At 39.2% G+C, this 21,438-nt stretch overlaps 1 protein-coding gene and 1 long non-coding RNA gene across 2 annotated transcripts in view; both read left to right on the top strand.

Annotated features, from left to right (window-relative positions):
• Positions 1 to 1,126: 1,126 nt before the first annotated feature.
• LOC121746968 overlaps positions 1,127 to 21,438 on the top strand; it is a 28,611-nt gene continuing 8,299 nt past the window's right edge. The window contains exons 1-2 of the long non-coding RNA XR_006039095.1: positions 1,127 to 1,257; positions 1,334 to 1,398. This is a non-coding gene — a long non-coding RNA (uncharacterized LOC121746968). The remainder of the gene's footprint in view (positions 1,258 to 1,333; positions 1,399 to 21,438) is intronic.
• LOC121746961 (PHD finger protein ALFIN-LIKE 1-like) lies at positions 17,510 to 20,648 on the top strand. Its single transcript, XM_042140933.1, has 5 exons — positions 17,510 to 17,726; positions 17,835 to 17,867; positions 18,565 to 18,787; positions 19,750 to 19,870; positions 19,965 to 20,648. Exons 1-5 carry the CDS (start codon positions 17,633 to 17,635, stop codon positions 20,211 to 20,213), a joined length of 720 nt encoding a protein of 239 aa, XP_041996867.1. The 5' UTR covers positions 17,510 to 17,632; the 3' UTR covers positions 20,214 to 20,648.

Below are 21,438 nucleotides of genomic sequence, written 5' to 3'. Positions count from 1 at the left end.
CGTACGAGGCATTGTATGGAAGAAAGTGTAGATCGCCGCTCTACTGGGATGAAGTTGGCGAGAGAAGAATACTCGGACCTGATGTAGTTGAAGAGATGGTGGGAATCGTTCGACAAATTCGTGAGAGGATAAAAGAAGCTCAAGACAGACAGAAATCATACGCGGATGTCCGACGAACCGACTTGCAATTTCAAGCTGGCGATAAAGTTTTCGTGAAGGTATCTCCGTCAAAAGGGATAACACGATTTGGCATCAAGGGTAAATTGAAGTCGCGATTTATCGGACCTTACGAAATTCTCGAAGGAGTGGGCCCCGTTGCATATCGATTGGCGCTACCACCAAACCTGGGAAACGTGCACAACGTTTTTCATGTGTCACAGTTACGAAAATACGTGTTTGACCCGAAACATGTGATCCTTTTTGAGGAAGTCGTGTTGAATCCAGACTTGAGCTATGAGGAGAGACCCCAATCCATTTTAGACCGAAAGATCCAGAATGTGAGGAATAAACCTGTTGCTTGTGTGAAAGTGCTATGAAGAAGCCACGTGGGAGAATGAGGATAAAATGGTGGAATTGTACCCAGAACTCTTTACTTGAGGGTAGCAAATTTCGGGACGAAATTTCTGTTAAGGGTGGTAGGATGTAACGCCCCACTTTTTGAACCCTAATTTGTAAACCCTAAAGTATTGGTTTTAATGCTATTAATTTTGCGAAGTCCGTGAATTAATTGTCGGTAAATTAATTGGTGAATTAATGGGTGTTGGACTGAGATTTGTGAAATAAATTACATCGCGAATCTAAATAATTTCCTTTCCGTGAGGAATATTTATTGAACTCAATTTTCGTACTGGATCGAATAATTGGACAAATAATATAAAGGTTCAGTCCGTGATAAATAAATTAGAGACTGCACAATTTAAAATAAAATACAATGGGCTGTGAATTAAGCTAAACTAATTAAAATAAGATATCTTTAATTCTAATCTTTAATTAAATATTCTACGCAGATTTTCCTCCTCCGTGAGTAGATATTTCTCCTCCGTAATCTGCAAATAAAATACCAAATAAATTCAAATAAGAAAAAAAGAGGATTTCGAAATTTCTCTCCTTTCCCACTACTAAAAACCGTCCCTCCATCTCTCCCACAAATCTCTCCCGTATCTCAACCTCCTTTCCCCTATATTAAATCTTCAACCATTACTTTTTCCTCACCTATCGTCTCTGCAAGCAAGAATCATCCTTCAACTTCTACTCAAGGTAAACTAAATCCTATCGATTTGTATCTAAACTTTCTCCTGCTTCAAAATCTAACATCAAATTGTGCTATTGGCAGTAACCAAAATCCTCCAGCTTCAAGAACCATTTTTTTTCTTCCTCAACATCCGTCTGCAATTGAAGGTAAACACCTCCCCCATCCAAATTTCAATTTCATTCTATTGTATCCATACACATTACACCCTACAATTACCACAATCTGCAATATACCTTGAATCGAAGCAAAATAATCTAAAGAAACAAATTTTAATAAAGAACTTACCTTCGGGGAGGAAATCGGGGCTGCGCGGTATTAATTCGGGTCGATTCGGGGCTGTTCGGAGTTGTTCGGGGTTGCGCGGTATCCGTTCGGGGTAAGTAGGGATTGCCCCGATTGAATGACGGCGACGGTGGTTTGCGGCACGGGCGAACGGCGCTGCGCCTCCTGCTGCGGCCTGACCGTGCGACGACGGCTTCCGGCGGGGAGCACAGCAGCGCCTCCCGGCAGCGGCAGCACCTCTCAGCGACGAAGGCAGCGGACGGAGGAGGCGTCTGACGGACAGCAGCGGCTGGCGAAGGCTGACTGACAAGCAGCAGCGACGCGATTCCGGTGAGAAGCGGCCGGCGACGGTGGAAGGCGACGGTGAGAACTCCCGATTTGGGCGAGAAAGAAGAAGAGAGAAAGAAGAAGAGAGAAAGAAGAAGAGGGAGAGAGAAGAGAGAGAACCGAGATGTGAATGTGAGGGGGGGAGTACATTTTGATTTTGGGCCTCATTAATTAGAAATAAATGGTATGGGCCTTTTGTTTTTTTTTATTTGGGCCTTGTTAATTGATTGAGGAAAAATAAGAATTAGCTTTGGGCCTTTTTATTTAAATGGTAGGATTTGGTTAGTTGGGCTCCAATTTAATTTGTTGGGGCTTCCTAATTTAATTGGAGACATAAAGTGGGGGAAATAATTAAGTTTTGGGGCTTTTAAATAAATCTTTGGGCCGATAATTAATTGTATCAACGAACGAATAATTATATCCTAAGTCCGAAATAAATATAGCTCGAGGGGAAAATGCTTGCGATAATTTAATTACTTTTTATTGATTTTGGGAATTTTATTTCGATATCGTGGAGAAAAATACGAGGAGCTAACGGAGGAATTAAGGGTGTAAGCGGCCGCCGAATAACCGAAAACCGAGATAAATAACTTCGCTTAGGATGCATGCATTTTATTTATTTAAATGGAAGGTATGTTGATATATGTATTATTTAAATTCTAAAGGTGAGACTTCGCAAGAGAATCGAGATACCAAAGGGAAGGAAGTGTAGAGAATTAATCAATTGAGGTGGGCTTTCTTTTAAATAAGGACAACGTCCTAAATATTTTGTCGATGGAAATGAAACTGTATTTATCATGCTATGATGTGATTTTTTTACGTGCCTATCTGATGTGGCTTTATGCCATTATTATATAAATCGAATTCGGGTCCTTGTATGGCCGCAAACCCTACTTGGGCTAGTGTACACCTATGGTAGATGGTGTGCTAGCGTACGGGCTGGCCGGTCTAGTGGCTTGGTTTGTGGCCACATTCCAAGTCATGTATTGGCAGATACGGCGAACGTCTATGGGAAAATGACTGATTAGTCGATGTTTGAAATGAAAATGATTTTGAGTGCCTCGGGCATTTCTAAAGCTAAACCCCGATGGTTACTTGTGAATGGCATGATAAATTACTCTTTATTGAAAATATTTTCGGCATGAGCCCATTGAGTATTTTTATAGTACTCAGCCCTGCATGTGTTTTCCTTATGTGCAGGTTGAGCGGCGACGAGAGTACGGTGGTGTTGAGCAAGTAAATTGGTAAATGAACTGTTGTTTTTGAATTATGGGTGTCGTTGTGTCTTCACACATGACGTCACTCTTACTCTTGATCATTTCCTCTGTGACATTTCTTTCACTTATCATTTATTGGGCTTGCAACCTTAATTATTTGGATATTGAATATTTGGGATTTTACTAATTTATGTCAAATTGTTGGTCGTTTTATTTGAATATTAATTGTTGGTCAAGCTCGTTATTAAAACCCTAGTCCTTTTCGTCTTTTTATTAAATTCTCTTAATCACGATCGCCCATATTTATTAACCCTAAAGGGCGGTCGTGACAGGTTATTAATCCTTCAGGTGCTGGTAAATGTTCCCCACTAGCGACACAAGCTAATTCCTTAGATCTGGCAAAATCTGGACTTTCACAAAACTCCAGAATTGCTTCTGCTAATTCATCATCAGTCATTCCCAGTGTGTTGACTACCTCACACCAACTGGCTACCTCCTTGCCGATGGAGTGACTCAACTCTGAATTTTCCACCTGTTCCTGCATCAACTCTGTCTCAAGAAATTCTTGGACCAGGGGGTTAATTACATCCACATCATGCATATTATCTATATCCAATGGCTTTTTCATAGCCTCATCAATGTTAAAAGTAAACTTCTCTCCATGATAATCTAGACAAATGGTTCCATCAAACACATCAATGATTGTCTTAGCGGTGCGTAAAAACGGTCTTCCTAAAAGCACTCCGCTAGACTCAACAGACTGGTACTCACTCTTCTTAATTACATGGAAATCAGCAGGATACAGAAAATCATGCACTTTAACGATTACATTTTCTAAAACACCCTCAGGACTGATGCATGACCTATCAGCTAACTGAATTACCACCTTTGTTTCCACCATCCTTACTCCCTCCGATTTCTTATAAGGCGAAAACGGTAAAACATTTATCAAAGAACCTAAGTCACACATGGCATGCTCAACATTAATGTTCCCAATTGAGATAGGGAGAGTGAACAAACCTGGGTCCAGTGGCGTATGCACATGGGAACAAGGGGGTACAATTGTACCCCCAAAACTTTGTGCTTTAATACTATATGTAGTACTCCCTCCGTCCCGTGCTACTCGCACGTTTGCTTTTCGGCTCGTCACAAAGTCCTTACACTATTTATAATTTAAGTTAGAATTAATGCATTTAATTAATATGTTAGTTTAAGTTAAGAGCTCTTTTATTAAGTGATGTCTCATTACACCTAAAATTCTTTTTTAATTACACAAAAAAAATCAATCCCAAATTTACGGCCTAAAATGAAAAGTGCGAGTAGCATGGGACGGAGGGAGTACTACTTTAACAAAATCGATTTCTGTCCCAGTGAAAAATGCGCTCGTCTTCCATATTGGAGATCCGAGATCAACCCTTCTCAACAGCATTCCCTGTTGCTTTTGTTTCATCCTCTCAAAATTAACTTTGTTTTAATCCATATGACCTTTTTATCAATTTAATTTTGTTTTTAATCCATATCTCCTTCACAATTCATTAACTTTGTTTTAATCCATATGACCTTTTTTATCAATTTAATTTTGTTTTTAATCCATATCTCCTTCACAATTCATGTTTAAGTTTCATTATTTGTTTCGTTTTTAACAAACATTTATTAGTTTAACCACTAACTTATTCCTTTTAATTTAATTTTATATTCTTTCATATTTAATTTTCATTAATTATTTTTAATAAATACTTATATGACTAATATAGAGTAAAATATTTTACAAACAACTCAGGTTTAATTACTAATTTGAAATAAGTATCATAAAGTAATATTTATAAAATTAACCTCCTCAGTATATTATATATATTAATATAATTAATATTGCTAAGTAACAAAACATGGATACTTGTATTTCATATGCATAATGACTCTCTACGTGACACTATAAAATAATTTTTTATTTATTTAAAATGAAGTTTTTTGGTAAAAAATAAAGACATATTTCATTTTAAATATTAGAACAATTAAGAAAACATAACAAAGAGAACAAAATTGATTAGTCACATTGTGAAATTTTATGTCGTATTTTTTTGCACTCCCATATCGAAAATCCTGGATACGCCACTGCCTGGGTAAGTACGCTTGGAAGGCATTCTTCTCTTCTGGATCACGGCTGACACAGTTTCTCCAATCACAATCTTCCTGCTGCGTTTGGTCTTCCCATCGATGAATTCCTTGATAAACTTACTAAAGACGGGCAGCTTAAGAGCCTGAAGAAACAGTAGGTTAATTTCCAGCTTCCCAAAAATTTCCATGAAGTCCGCTGGATCTTCCTTCTTCTTCCTAGGTTCACCTCTGTGGGGGAAGGGTTTCACTTGCCTCTCACTGTTGCTAACGTTTCCCTTGGAAGTTTCTCCAGTTTCTCAACTGATTTCATCTGTCTCCACCTCAACTTCTGGACCTGGGAAATGTTGGTCAGCTGTCTGGGGTATTGCTTTCTCACTGTTTGTACTTTGGTTGGCATTCCCTGTTCTAACCTCCCCTGTTTTAGCTTCCCATGTTCCGATTTCCTTTTCCAATGGAGTGAGAATGGACTCTTCATCTTTCTTCACACTTGGCCCATCATATCCTCACCCCGATCTCAGGGTTATCTGGCTGATATTTGCCCTATCTGGTGGTTTAACTGAGGCAGGAATTCTTCCTTCGTTTCCTCGCATCTCGTTCAAAGAAGTCGCGATCTGAGAGAGCTATTTCACTAACATGTCCATGGCCGCCTTCTGCTCATTCTGCGCATCTTGAAGCTTATGCACCATGTCATTGTTGGACTGCATGTTGTTCTGAATGTGCTATTGCGAGTTCACCAGATCACTCACCAATTCATCAATGTTCTTCGGTTGTCTGGTGTTCGGGCCTTGAAGGTGGTTTGGACCATGTCCCTTTTTTTATTCATTTATTCATCAATGTGCTGTTGCGAGTTCACCAGATCACCCCCCGAAGTGACTCGAACCCCTGGCCTAACGGTCGGAGGTGAAGCATCTTACCAAGCTGCGCTTCGTTGTCAAGGTGGGACCCAATGGGTCCACCAGCCTCGAAGGAATGGGTCCAGGATTTTTCACCTCCCCCAGCTCCTGGGTCCAGGCACGGGTACAGGCTTAATCACCTCCCGAAGCTCTAGAGTCAGGCCAGTGAATCCACTAGGCCCTAGGGAAATTTATCCCCAAGATGCGCCTCCCAGAGGTCAAACACGCGACCTCTAGGATGACGCGGTATCCTTGCCTCCCTTCTCAACCAATTGAGCTAGGAGGCTTGGATGGTTTGGACCATGTCCCTTATTCGGCCAGAAATTACCCGGACCTCCTGTGTTGTGATACTGCAGATTCTGCCCTTGTTGATTTTGATGGTTGGGCTAGAGTTCTGATTGTTGCCTTGATAATTCCTCTGGTGTTGTGGCACATAAGAACTGGCTGGATTGTTTTGATTCCTGTTTGCCCAGTTGGGTTGGTCATTCTGTTGTCGATTGCCCCAATTGTTCCCCTCCTAATTTCTGTTAATCCAATTTGGTTGTCGCTCCTGAGGGTTTGCATAGTGGTTTTCTTGTTGTGGTGGCGGCAAATTCGGATCATTGTCAGACCATCTGAAATTTGGGTGATCCCTCCAGGGAGCATCCATTTGTCTGCCTGGGTTCCAACTTCCGTTTGGATTCAAGCTTCCCATTGCATTTGCTTGAGGTTGGCAATCTCCTTCGTTCTGCTGACTATAGCATTGATACACTTCCTCTGGACCAGGCAATTATTTGGTCTTCTCTCCTGGGTCTGGTGAATTGCTCTTTCCTAAGGCAATTAGGATTGCCTTCTCCAGCTTATCTATCTTTTGATCTATCCGGTCTTCACTCTGCACGTTCACTGCTTCCACACTCCCCCTCTTAAGGATGGTGCGAGGAGAGTCGTACGCCTTCTTAGCATCATCAGCCTGCCCAAAATCTCTCGGGCCTCACTTACTCGTTTCTTGGTAAAATTTCCCCCACTTGAGGAGTTTAATAAATTATTGGACTCCGGATTTGCCCCTTCATAAAAGATATTGTAGACCTCTGCTTCGCCCATTTAGTTATTAGGGCATGAATCGAGTAAACCATTGAATCGCGACCAATACTTACTCAACGCCTCATCATAATCTTGTCGGCATGCCAGAATCTCCTTCTTGATTGCATTTGTCTTGTTCGATGTAAAGAAGTAATCTAAGAACAGTAACCTGAAATCTGCCCACGAGCTTATAGAATTTGCCGGCAACCTTAGTAACCAGGTATTCGCCTCTCCCTTTAGTGCGAAAGGTAGAGCTCGTAGCCTATAATCTTCCTCAGTTGAGTTAGGTGGCCTCTTCTGAATGCTGCAGAGCTTGCAAAACTCATGTAGAAACTCGTAGGGACATTCTATCTTGCGGCCATAGAAGTGTGGCATGACAGCCAGTACATTGGTCTTGATGTCTATCAATCTCTGAGCTTAGGTGATTACTATTGCTTGTGTCGGCTCGCCGTTCAAATGAGCATTGAGCGAGCCGATCTGTGGATCATTGTCTGGTTCAGCCGCCATTCTGACGGTTCCTTCTTCTGAGTCTGTAGCTGACTCAACTTCCTCCTTGATGGGTGGGACTAAGTCGTCTTCACTTTCCGAACTCAGCTGGACTGGATCTCGTGTTGTCAACCCAGATCGGGTAGTAACAGGGGAGATCGTTCTCTTGATCTGCCAACTAGCTTGAGCGTCCCTCCAACCAAATGAGTTGCTCCAGTATCCTGACTCTGAGCCTCTGCGCATGAACTGTAATCAAAACGAAAAACAACGAATAAAAAAAACTATATACGCCAAAAATTTCTAGATGCAAACATAAATAACGCCATCCATCCCCGGCAACGGCGCCATTTGAAGCCGCACGGTTTGTCATTACGCTGTGTGTGTGCCTAATTCTTAGGTCCAGAGGATTCACTAGAGCACAGGGTCTAGGAGATCGTGAACCTCAGAATACAGTCGTTGTTGTAACAACCTTGCCTCAAAACCTCAACCCTCTACACTATTGGTTGGTATAGGGAAGTCGGGATCGAATCCATGAGAACGGAAGGGTTGGAATGCATAGAGAGAACTTTTGGAGGGGTTTGGCTGCTGCCACGCAACATGAGGCTCGAGTTTTAAACTACTAGGCCTGGGAAATAAAATCTAGTCTATGCTAACTACCAGATCTGGAAAATTGAAAGTACGTAAAACGTAAATGCATGCATGATTTGTATCAAACAGTAATTTGAGAGTATTCGCAAAATTCCTGGGTCAAGTAAAAGAGTTTCCTAAATTAACCAAACACAAGGCAAGCAAAAGTAAACAGGAAAACAGATAACTCTAATTAGCTACTGACAAAAGCTGCAACTAACAAACTAAAGCAGTACGACTACAACTACCGATCGACTTCATCCTTTCCAACAAACGAACACGGAATGAACAGAGCAGACATGAAAAACAGAGCATACCTCAAATCAAATGCCGAACACTTCAATTAAACTGAAAGCTATCAGATCTAAACTACTGGACTAAGTAAACAAGTGGTAACAGAATTTTCCATGCAGATCCGAACACACGTATCCCAGATCCGAACGATTAACAGAAATCTAAGCTAGATCTACTAGAATCAACACCAAACAAATTAGATCTACCATTCTCAACATCATCCCAACTCCGATTCAACCTCAATTCAGAAATCCAACTCCGATCAACACCAATCTCAGCTCCGATCAATAAAATAATTGTGAAAAGCACCCAAAGCAAAAATCAGAGCAGTAAACGACAGAATCAAACGAAAACAGGAATTTAAACTAGATTAAACATAAACTGAAATGAGTCACAAAGCAATCGTCGAATTTTCGGCAAGGAAATCGGTGAGGAAAGAGTACGTGCAGAAAGTAAATTATTTCTTCACTCCTTCTCGGAGTGGTGTTACACCTTCAGCTGAACAAAAACAAACCACCACTAACTACCCCAAATCTCCATGGAACCAAGTGCGCGAGTGAGTGTGTGAAGAGTGAGCCCAAAATTACTAAGGAAAATTCTCTAACTTCGTGTCCTCCGTGTCCTCGTAAGCTTCCTGGTATTTATAGGCGTGGCTCCAATCCCTAGGGCAACAGTCATCTTGATTTGACGATTGTACCCTCGCAGAATTCGCTCATTTTCTTCACTTTTCTTATCTATTCTCTCTGCCCTAGTAATCGTCTTTCATTCCAGGGTTTGGCAGATTTTTCACGCACCTGGACTTATAAATGCATGTTAGCACCTTAGAAATTAAAGAATTCATACGTAAAATAGATGCATGAAACGAGCCTTATCAGCTGCCATCGTCCTCTAGTCGAAATGTCCAGCTCTGACCACGCCGCCACTCCCGCCTCCGCCGGAAACTTCTGGCGTCGCATCTCCCTGCCTTCCCCGTCCAGTCGCCATATCCCGGTTTCCTGCTCCGGTTGGTCGATTGTTTGCTGCCTCATTCCCGGTGGAGACCCTAATTTCCATCTTAGCCCTTGTTGTTTGTCATTCCTCCTACCAATATAGGTACCATTGAAGCTGGAAACACGTCTCACGTGTGTGTTTTTGCATTCCAAAGTGGGAACACCACAACTTTGATCGATTATGGTGCTCCGCTTCTCTAGGGTTGTCGTTGTCCCTGTGCTGCAAGTCCGTGCCCAATTCCTCTCGATGACGAGTCGGCGCTGCCGTGGCTGTCGACGGTAAGGTTTGAGGATGTCGGTGGCATGATTTTCCTTCTAGCTGTCTCCTTCTTCACCATACCGTAGGCGGTCTCTACTGAGGGAATTAAAACTTCCTTGAGGATGTCGTGTTTGATGCTTTCATACTCCTCATTTAGTCCTGACAGGAACTTTAGCAGCCTCTTGGTGTTGGAGTGGACCCGATATTGGCCTTTATCACTGCAGTCTATCGGTTGTTTTTTACATCGATCGACACTAATCCACAGTCTGTGGATTCGTCGATAGTAGGTCTCCAAGTCTAAATTCCCCTGTTTGATTGCTCTTGCTTTCTCCTCCAATTCATATAGGAGGTAGAGATCTGCATCACTTTCATAAGTGATAGCAAGATTATCCCAGATAGCCTTCGATGTATGGTGATGTGCAAAGTCGGCAATGATATCAGTTTCAATGTTGTCTACCATCCAGGAGAAGACAATCAGATCTGTCTCCTCCCACTCTTGGTACTCCTTGCTCCCTGGCAGTGGTGGCTTCGACTTTCCTGTGATGTGGGAGTAGCCTCCCATACTCCCGATCGTGACTTTCATCAGTCGTGACCATAACGAGTAATTACTCCCGTTAAGTTTGAATGCAATTGTTACATTCTTACTCGTTCATATTTTGTGGTATGATGATTCTATGATTGGTTTCTCCTCTGTCATTTTGGATTTGGTTTTCTCACTTGGTTTTGGTTTTCTTTGGTCGGGATTGGTATGGTGACGATGATATGATATCTGAGCCTATATTTTAACCTGCTCTAAAGCCATGATAAAAACAATGGTATAGTTTCTGGAATTGTATTCACTGTATTTCTTGATTATGAAGAAGGATTTACACACCACTTTATAAGCTAAGGGAGTACACAATACATATGGTAAGCTTTAATCAAGCAACCCTAATATCCTATACAAGGAAAAAATCATTCTATTACTAATCACAACCAATTCTTGATTGCCAAAGATCAAGTCTTTGATTTCGGAGAATCTTCCTTCCAACAGTTCTCAATTGTGCAAAGAGGTTTATTTAGCGACCTACGACGGCGGTGGCGGCGATGGCCGAGGAGGAGAGGCTTCTTCGTCAAGGCTTCCGGAGACGATTATCCTAGAGGATGAAGTTTGGGTTCTCCGTCCAGCAAAGCTAACCACCTTCAATCCTTACGAAGATTACTGTATGATTCTCGACCCTTACATGTTCATTTTTCGTATTGCATCATTTTAGGAAATCGTGAAAGTTTATGGTTTGTATCAATTTTAAAGTAGGAAATCGTGAATTTGAAGGGTGTTTGTTTTAAAATTATTTTTTTACCGGAAGTGATGCTCTTTTTACCATCAATATGCATCACGGTGGTGTATTCCACATTGGGATGTACGTTAGTGGGAGATTGAATTATATTGACGAATGCGACACTACGAGGTTCAACCTTTTTGATCTATCATCGATCATTGTCGCGGTGGGTTACTAGCGGAATTACATTTGCGAGTGGTACTATTGTGACCCTTGAAAAAAATCATGAGGTAGTCGGCCTAAAACACGGTGAGCCTAAACACCCACTGTATGATGAAAAGTATATGGATCGTTTCCCTTCGTTGTTAGGGGGTAAGTGGAATGAGATTCACGTTTATAGCGTGGAGATCAACCATGTGGAGGCGGTGGTGAAGCTGAAGGCAGATGAATTTACAATTTTGGAGAAATTTGAACGGCTGACCAACAGTGGAGTAGTTATTGAAGAGATAGAGGAAACCCCTAAACCCAAACTAAACCCCAAATGACTACCGAAGCATAAGGGCGAGCCCTTGATGTTGTGCTGGTACGAACCCGATCCTGAGTTCGAAGAGTACCTCCGAAACAACCTCGAGGAAGTCAAGAGGCTGAGGAGGAGTCTAGAACATGATGGGTTGTTGAGTGAAAATTTGATAGGGAGGTGTAATGAGGTTGCTGGTGTTTCAGATCATGGGATGGGGAGGACATTATGGAGGCATTGGATGCTACGGAGGGTGGTGGTGTTGCGATGGAGTGTTCTGTTCAAGCTGAAGATGTTGGCATGCAGATGAGTCTGTGCATACATTTGTAATGGGCCAACCTGTGGTGTTGGAAGAGGTAATAAATGTGGGTATGTTGATTGAATTAAATCATACTCGTGTATGTATAATGATATTAATTCTTCTAACATGTGTATCCTTTATATTGTTAGTTTGGATTTGAAATCCCAATTGTGGATGAAATTCCTAATTTGGATGACATCCCAATTCCGGATGAAATGCCAAATGCAGCAGCAGTTAGAAGAGATAGAGGCAAGACACCTCTAGATGATGAGTCATTGGGAGAAGCTGACATCATGGACTTTTTCGCCGATATTGACATGGTAATGCTACTGTAACGCCCCAAAATGGCCATAGAAGAAAATTGATATTCCAATTAAGAAATCGAAAAAAGAGAGGCTTGTAGTGAATTATCATACTATGATAAAAATAGTGATATATTGAAAATCTACGAAATGTTAGAGTTATTTATATATTTGATTTTTTTCTAATAACAATGATAGGAAAGAATTATGTTATCATTTATTGGAACGACTGAAATGCCCTTGAGTGGCATTTTAGAAGAAAAAGAAGGGTGAGAAGGGCATGAAAGACCATAAAAAGTTAAAAAGGACTCCAAATGATATTACACCCATACATAGAGGTGTCTAGTGCATTTTTTGAAATATAGGTACCTCCAGCGTTCGATCAGCCATACGTAGGGGCTAAATTTGTAGTTCACTCCATTAAATAATAGTATAACTTTATAAATCTATTATTTATTAATTAATGTTTAACTAATTGTTATATTTGATAATATATTTAATACTTCGTTTGTCCCCTAAAAATAGAAACTCTTTCCTTTTGGTCCATCTCCTAAAAATAGAAACTTTCTAATTAAGAAAATTTCTTCCTTTCTAATGAGGTGGACACTCATTTTTCACTAACACGCTTTTCTTTTTCTCTCTCTCTTACTTTACAAATTTTGCATTAAAACTTGTCCCATTTCAAAAGTTCCAATTTTAGGGGGCGGATGGAGTAGTTTATTTTGTTAATCTCTATACTCCCTCCGTCCCACAAGAATATGCACTCTTTCCTTTTTAGTTCGTCCCACAAGAATATGCACTTTCTAATTTTGGAAAGTCTTTTCTCTCTAATGAGGTTGGACCCATTCTCCACTAACAATACTTTAATTATTTTTTTCTATCTACCTCTCTCTTACTTTACTAATTTGACATTAAAACACGTGCCGAACCCAAAGGACATATTCTTTGGGGACGGTGGAGTACTATTTAAACATGTACTTCGTCCTACAAAGTATGCATTTTTGGTTAAACACAAGTTTTAATGCACAATTGGTAAAATAAAAGAGAGATACAAAGAAAAAGTGATTAAAGTATTGTAAGTGGAAAATGAGTCTCGCCTCATTACAGAGAAAGGAGTTTCCAAAATTGGAAAGTGCATACTCTTGTGGGATGGACTAAAATAGAAAGAGAGGGACGGAAGTAGTGATAAGTCGTATTCTAGGCCTAGGTTACTGGTCAGTATGATGTGCGTAATTGGATTATATCTGCAAAAACTAGTTGCTTAAGCGTGCAGGGCAAGCATTCTAGCCAGTAGGCAGAGTTTCAGACACTTCAAGTGAAAAGGGCGTCAGGACGATTACGTACTGACCAGTATACATGCAAATATGGCTCGAGATGGAGAAGGAGGATAGCTGGGACTGCTCAATCACAATTAAGGGCAAAGAAGTCATCTCACCGCAAGGTCTTACCCTAAAAATCAAGGGTAAGCCTCCCTATAAAAGGAAGCCACTTGGAGAGAGAAGAAAGGATCGGAATCATCATCATCACTCTTAGGTAGAATTCTCTCGGAGTTCAGTCCTTCAGCCCAGTCCAGAATCTCATTTTCTCGCCACTGCCATGGTCACTTGAAGATTTAGATGTTCCCAGAATTCCAGATCGTTCGTTCCAGCCAGCAAGACCGTAGCTTAGAGATTTCATCGCCCGGAGTGGCGAAACACTTTTATTCGCTTTCGTAGTTTAATTTACTTGCTTTCTTTACGTTGGATCTTTGTTGCTTTTGGATATTTTCTGCTTTTGAAGTACTTGTTGAAGATCTGAACGTGTTTATGCTATGAAGTTGATTTCCGTTTCGGTTATTGTGTTGATTTATTTTCCTTACTATTTCGCCTAGTTAGCTTAGATCTAAGGTTCCTTGGTGTTTTAAGTGCTGAAACTTTCCTTTCTTTGTTTCCATCAAAATTCCTTTAGTTAAGTGTGGAACTGTTGATCGTGAGTGAATCGCTGCATGTGAAGTCTTGTTTGAGTTCGTTTTCGTTTTCCTGCTGATCAGTACGCGGAGTTGCATTTTAAGTGTTTTGATTTCAGATTTGGTGTTCTTATTTGTGGATCTGTGTTCGCGATTTGATAAACTGTGTTTCCGTGTTGAATCTGGAATTATTTTCTGATTTTGGTTTGTGTTGTTGAAGAAGATGATGTCCAAGTCTAATGTTGGGGACCACTTTGCTTTTTAGATGCTTTTTGCTTTTTGTCCTTTACTTTTTAGTTATAACCTGCAGATCTGTCAGCCTAGTCACCATGACTACCACTACCCTCTGAATATTCTGTCTAGCCCAAAATAGAATCCCGTACTTTCCAAATATTTTCTGTACAAAAATGTCTCCCCATTTCCACGTACACAGCTGCACCCCTACACTCCTTTCCCCATTCTAGTCAGTAGGAAATTACCTTTAAGTTCTTGCCTAGGTAAAGACTCAACCCGAACGTGGTAGCTAACCAAACCATCCAGAATATCACCACAATAGTTTTAACGCACCATCTCTGTGGGATTCGACCCTTACCACCATTATACTGATCAGTAGAAGTGGGTTGAGGAATTTTTGAAACCAGGGTCTAGGCTTAGTTAGGATCTCTATCCTGACCAGTAGGATATATCCTTGCTTGAACGACACCTAAACACCCTGAGGAGAAATCTCATCGTTTTCAAGTAGTAATAGATTAACAAAATAAACTATATTGTAGACTCATATGTTGATCACCACCACCGAAAAAGTCATGGTATTGGGGGACGAAAAACTCACACATATGGATAAGTCAAAGTAGTGTATGAACAACACCGTAGACTCAATGTTACATACATAGATTAGAAATAAATAATCACTGAGATCTTGTACTTGGATTAATCAAGCAAGAAGTATTTATTTCAACGTAATCCATTTAGTGCTATACCACACTCCGATGTCATCAATCCCTAGAATAGGATATCACTTCAGATCGGCACCAACAACCATTCATGATAGATTGTCCGTGTATATCTGAGGTTGAGAATATTAATTAATTAATCAAGCAAGAAGTATTTATTTCAACGTAATCCATTTAGTGCTATACCACACTCCGATGTCATCAATCCCTAGAATAGGATATCACTTCAGATCGGCACCAACAACCATTCATGATAGATTGTCCGTGTATATCTGAGGTTGAGAATATTAATTACTTACTCTCACATGATACTAATTGAAAGATCTTTTTGCAACCATGAGTATACTGATCAGTCTATAATACCCCTCCGTCCATGAAAAATAAACCATATTGTGAATGACACGAGTTTTAATGAGAAATTGGTAAAGTAAGAGAGAAGGGAAAAAAGTAAGAAAGCAGTAGTGTTAGAGAAATGTGGGGTCCATATTATTAGCAGTGTTTAATTGTGTTAGGTAGCAAATGTGAGATCCTTTTTCAAACTTGATCTATTTTTCATGAACGAGTGATTATAAAAGAATGAATGTTTGGTTCTTTATCCATTATGTACATGAATTGAACCAACAAAAAATAATAATTGACAAACCATGTGATAAATAAATTTCTTCTCATCAATTGAGAAATGAAAAAAAAAGTATATAAACAGCTAAAACACATGCTTTTATAGCATACACTATAACAATAAGAGTACTACCTATTTCAACCGTGTTCACAAGAATAATATTGAACCGTCTAAAAAACATCTTGCACATATCCCCGTCCCTCAAAATTTGATCAATTTTTTCATTTTTGGGTATCCATAAATTTTGTTCTATTTTAGTTTTGCTATTTTTAGTAATGAACATCACATTCCACTCACATTTATTAAGTATAAAATTAAATATAAAAATGTGATTCGCATTTCACTAACAATGTACTCCGTATTTCATAAAACTCATGTCGGCTAAAAATGCGACGAACTTTGAGGGACGTAGGGGAAGGAGGGCTGAACAAAAAGCCAAAAATCGAATTTCCAAATGAAATCAATCTGAATTTTTCAAAATTTAGTTCATTTTTTTTTCAGATTTAGGTTCAGTTTGATTTTATTTTGTTGAACATTTCAATTTTTTCGGTTCGGATATAGAAATAAACCAAAAATCAAAGTTATTTTTAATATACTTAATAGTAGGAAAATGATCAATACAAAACTAATAGTATATGGTTATGTAAATACATATATAATTTATGTGCACTTAATTAATATATACCTACAAACTAAAAGTCAAATTTAACAAATAATATTGTATTTTTGAAACAATTTAACTGTGTTATCTTTTACCTTTAAAATATACTCTCTCCGTCCCTCTGTACGTAGTAGAGACATTTCTTTTCGGCACGAGATTTAAGAAAAATTGTTTTAAATGAGTTGAGTAACGGAAGGGATCACCTACAACAAACCCTAAAACAAATCCTAAAACACACTCACAACAAAATAAAATGGACCATACCATCATTTATTAAAATTGCTCATGTTTATAAGATTATTTTATTTTATTATGAGTGTATTTTAGGATTTGTTTTAGGGTTTGTTGTAGGTGATCCCCTTCAGGTAAAGTAAAAGGGAATAAAGTGGAAAGGAACAAAGTAGAGAGATGAAGAGATAGTAAAATAAAGGGGAGTAAAGTACTTTTTGCTAAAAAAGATATGACTCAACTACAATGGAACAACCCGAAAAGGAATACGACTCGGCTACAAAGGGACGGAGTATTACTAACACCTACGGAGTACTAATATTGGATTTTTGAATTTTTAGATTTACAATTTTTTTGGATAATGTTACAATTTACTAAGTTTTTTCGTTTAGTTAGATTTTTTTTTCAGATTTTAGGTTGATTTTTTTTTCAATTTGGTTCGGTTTTCAATTTTTTTAAATATCCAATTTCCGATTTGATTTAATTTTGACAAAAAATCGCATCGAAACGATTGCTTAATCTTACTTATCTTTTTATGCATATAAGTAATATTTTCATCAATTTTATAGTTTTCACCTTAGAAAGTGACTGCGTTAAAAAGTGGCCATTAATATTTCTCTCGATTATATTCATTTTAATTTGTAAACTATTAGTCTATGATTTTAAAAATATTTAAGGTACACAATGAATGAATTCTGCTAAAGATAAGTAAGAGCTATTGTATTTGAAAAATAAAAACATAAATTGACTTTATAATTGCAATATCATAAAAATTACTTATGTGAAAACTATAAACTTGAATACTTTTTTTTAGTGATTAAAACTCATAGAGTAGAAATATTATTAAGGGAGTGGTGGTAGCAAAACGCAGGAACAACGACGCCGTTTCACTGGTTCCCTTGTGTTTCCGGCATCTGTTGTTTTTTGTTTCATTAAAACTAAATTCTTCTTTTTTTTCATTTATCTTAATTTTCTCCAGCAGCTCCAATTCTTTGAATTCCTAAACGTATATTTTGTTGCTTTAGATCTCGCAATTCACAATCAGCAATGGCTTCGGTTTCTTCCGGTCCTCGAACTGTAGAGGAGATCTTCAAAGATTACAGCTCTCGCCGTGCTGGAATCATCCGTGCTTTAACTTATGGTACTTTTTTTCCAACAATTTGTGGTTTTTCCAAACAAGAGTCCGATGCAGGGCTTTTCCCCCTAAATTAATATTGTTAATGTAGATAATTCTCGTTTTCGTTTGCAGATGTGGATGAATTCTATGGCCTTTGCGATCCAGGTAATTGGTTTTTAGTTGAGACTCACTTCAGTTTTACTTGCAACTCTGGATTCGTGTTCATATCTTTATGTGCATGTGAGTTTTGTCAATTTTCACTTTAGTTCAATTTTGATGTTGTTTTCTAGCAACCTTGGTTTTTTTCTTCATTTTCCCCCTTTCATCCCTAGGTTTGATATGTTAATTAGCTATGGTTTTGAGTAATTTGAAATTAATTTGAACGCAAAGTTGGTAACTTTGATTCCCCTAAAAAAAGAATACAATTCCAGTTAATTTTGGGTGTTACCGTGAGGAACTGTTTGTTTAATTCCCCTAAAAAGGAATTGTATGAAAATGAGCTGTTTTCAGCTTTAGTAATGTGACATGCTGATTGAAGGCGCCGTTTCAATTTATAAATAGATTCATGGTGTGTTTCCTGTAATAAGAGCATTTTGCATTAGTGTGGGAGTATGTTTTCTGTCTCTCGTTTCAGTTGCGTTTAACTACATATCTTTGTTCATTAGTTTATTGGCAGTTGAAAAAGGGTAATGTCAAAGTGCGTCAGTTGATTAGTTTCATATGAATAGCCTATCTTGCAGGACATGCATTTTCTGTAGTCATGGAAGATTTTAGGCATGTCATTCATTGTTCATTTGTATGCTTGCTTGGACAGCTTTGAGTTTGGTCTTGCATTGTTAACTTATCAATTTGCTATCTATAGAGAAAGAAAACTTATGCCTATATGGGCACACAAATGAAACTTGGGAAGTAAATCTTCCAGCTGAGGAAGTTCCACCGGAACTTCCAGAGCCAGCGCTTGGGATCAACTTTGCTAGGGATGGAATGAATCGAAGAGATTGGCTTTCTCTAATTGCTGTGCATAGCGATTGTTGGTTGCTATCTGTGGCTTTCTACCTTGGGGCCAGGCTGAACCGCAATGAAAGGTGAATGCCATATTTTAAGTTATTTGAAACCACATAACAATGGTTTAGTTCTGCTTGGTAGCTCTTTGATTTTTTTGGAGCTAAAGTATCTTTTAGGCTCATATCACACAACATTTTTCAAGGAAACAAGTTGTATGCTGCATATAAAAGTTCCGGAACAAGCATTTGTGATACTCTGAATTGATAAGTTTCTGACACTTTGGAATCTGATGAAGTTATAGTTGTGTACTTGTATTTGATAATCTTAGCAGACAAAGTAAAAACAAAATATGCTAGTGTTTATTATTGCTGTTGATTTCTCACTAAAGATTTTAATTTCATCATTTCCTCTGAAGACTTCTGCAAGGCTTTTTCTGTTCCAACCATCTGTTGTTGGCTTTGTTATTATGTGAAACATTAAATTCAACCTATTATTTTTCTTGCTTCATACTAACATTCTTCGAAAGTCACAATGTTTCTTGAGCCAGCCTTTTGGGCGGCCTATGGTTTTGTTACAGTTTGATCTAGTACTATTTTTTGTTTATTTGTTCAATCACCCTTTGATATGTTTAAACTTTGTTTGTTCAGCTTCTTCTGCACACATCATGACTGTAATCAAGTCCCGGGTTTTGAATATATGCTCAAAGAGTTTTATAGTTCCAACAAAATATAGGATTCATTTTCCTCCAACCTCCTATTTTTTCTCTAGATATTTAGCAATTAGCATCATCTAGTTTTCTCATAGCTGCACTGCTCCAATCCTAATTAAACACTAAAACTTAAGTACCTAGCATTTAAAGAAGTTGAGTTTCCGGAACTGCGAATAATTGTTTATTATATTTTCTGGTTTTTAATTTTTATTATTAACCTGTTAAAATTTCGTCTTTAAAGGGGGATGTCAAATTCCTTCTGCTGTATCGATCCTCTGATTGTATGAGATTAAGCATTTCCAGTCTTAAATAATACAATCACGTTACATGCAGGAAGCGACTCTTCAGCATGATCAACGAGCTGCCAACTGTCTTTGAAGTGGTGACTGAAAGGAAGCCCGTCAAAGACAAGCCTAATGCTGACAGTGGTAGCAAACCTCGTGGTAGCACAAAGGTAGGCTTCAACCCTTCTTCAAAATCTCTCTCTTTGTTTTTCTATTCTATCGAAGTGGCAAACATATCAACCACTTGATCCTTGTTGTTTGCAGAGATCTAGCGACGGCCAGGCTAAAAGCAACCCACGGCTTGCAGATGAGAGTTTTGAAGAGGATGAAGACGAACACAGTGAGACACTCTGCGGAACCTGTGGTGGAAACTACAACGCGGATGAGTTCTGGATCGGGTGTGACATATGTGAGCGCTGGTACCACGGGAAATGCGTGAAGATAACCCCTGCCAAAGCTGAGAGCATCAAGCAATACAAATGCCCTTCGTGCATGAAACGAGGCAGGCAGTAGTCGTCGTCGTCGCCACTTCAACTCAAGAGAGACCCACTCTGTTCATCCTGGTGACTAACAAGGTATATTAGTAATGTCGCATTTGACTGTTTGTAGACCGTAACTGTCACTCTCTCCGTCCCAACTAAGTAGAGGTATTTTCCTTTTTTTTTTGACAAAAAAACAAAATATCTGATCACTCTTACTTTATTTTATCACCTACTTTACTCTGTCTTTATCCTTCCTACTTTATTCCTCTCTCCCACTTTTCAACATAATTTCTTAATATTCGTGCCCAAAAGTTTTGACTCAACTTAGATGGGACGGAGGGAGTATACACTATGAAGAAGGCTTGCTTTCTTCTTCCTCTGATTTAGGTGCTTTGATTTTAATGTACTAGTTACTTTAATGCAGTAGTTCATTTGAACTAAGTAGTGGATTTTATATTTTTTCTCAGATTTCATTATCCCGTGGTTAATGAGACTGTTATTCCGTAACCCGTAGTACATTTATATTTTCCAAGAATATAAATGTACCAAATTCAAGTTTTATAATGCTGGGTTCGTTTGTTCACGTATAAGAGCATCCGCAGCGGTGGCGGTTGGCGCCACCGCCGTCCGTGCCAGCGGCAAGGCGAAGGACCGCCACCGCTGCAACCGCGCCGCTGGCACGGCGCTGCTCGATGTATCGAGCACGTCCGTGCCAGCGGACGCACACGTGGCGGTCTCCCATTCGCCAACGGCATAGCCGTTGGTTTCAAACATTTTTTTATTTTTTTTTTAAAAAAAATCGGATTTTTATTAAAAAAATCGATAAAAAAAAAAAAAAAAAAATTCACTTCCCCAAAAAATTATATCCGTTTATAACCATTTTTCCCCACTTTTTAATTTTTTTTTTATTTTTTTTACCCCAAAAATACACACTTTCATCTATAAATACCCCCAATTTCACTCCAAAAAATTCACACTTTCACTACACAATTCTCATCATCAATCTCTCATATCCATTTTCATCTTCCTCTCACACCCTACAACACCACTATGTCCGGTAACGACGACAACCCAAGCGGCTCTCACGGTTGGAACCCCGAATGGTTCGGTTCGCAACCGTTTCATAGTCCGGAAACGGAATATTCGGCCCCTCCTCTCACCCAAGATTCGGGCGTTCCGAGTGGCTACCGGCCATACCCAATCGACGATCAAGGTGCCTCTGATGGGCGCTACGGGTGGACACCGGAGCCTAGGCC

The sequence above is a fragment of the Salvia splendens genome, chromosome 1 (assembly GCF_004379255.2).
Source record: "Salvia splendens isolate huo1 chromosome 1, SspV2, whole genome shotgun sequence".
Lineage (NCBI taxonomy): Eukaryota > Viridiplantae > Streptophyta > Magnoliopsida > Lamiales > Lamiaceae > Salvia > Salvia splendens.
This window is presented reverse-complemented; position numbering and strand designations above follow the sequence as displayed.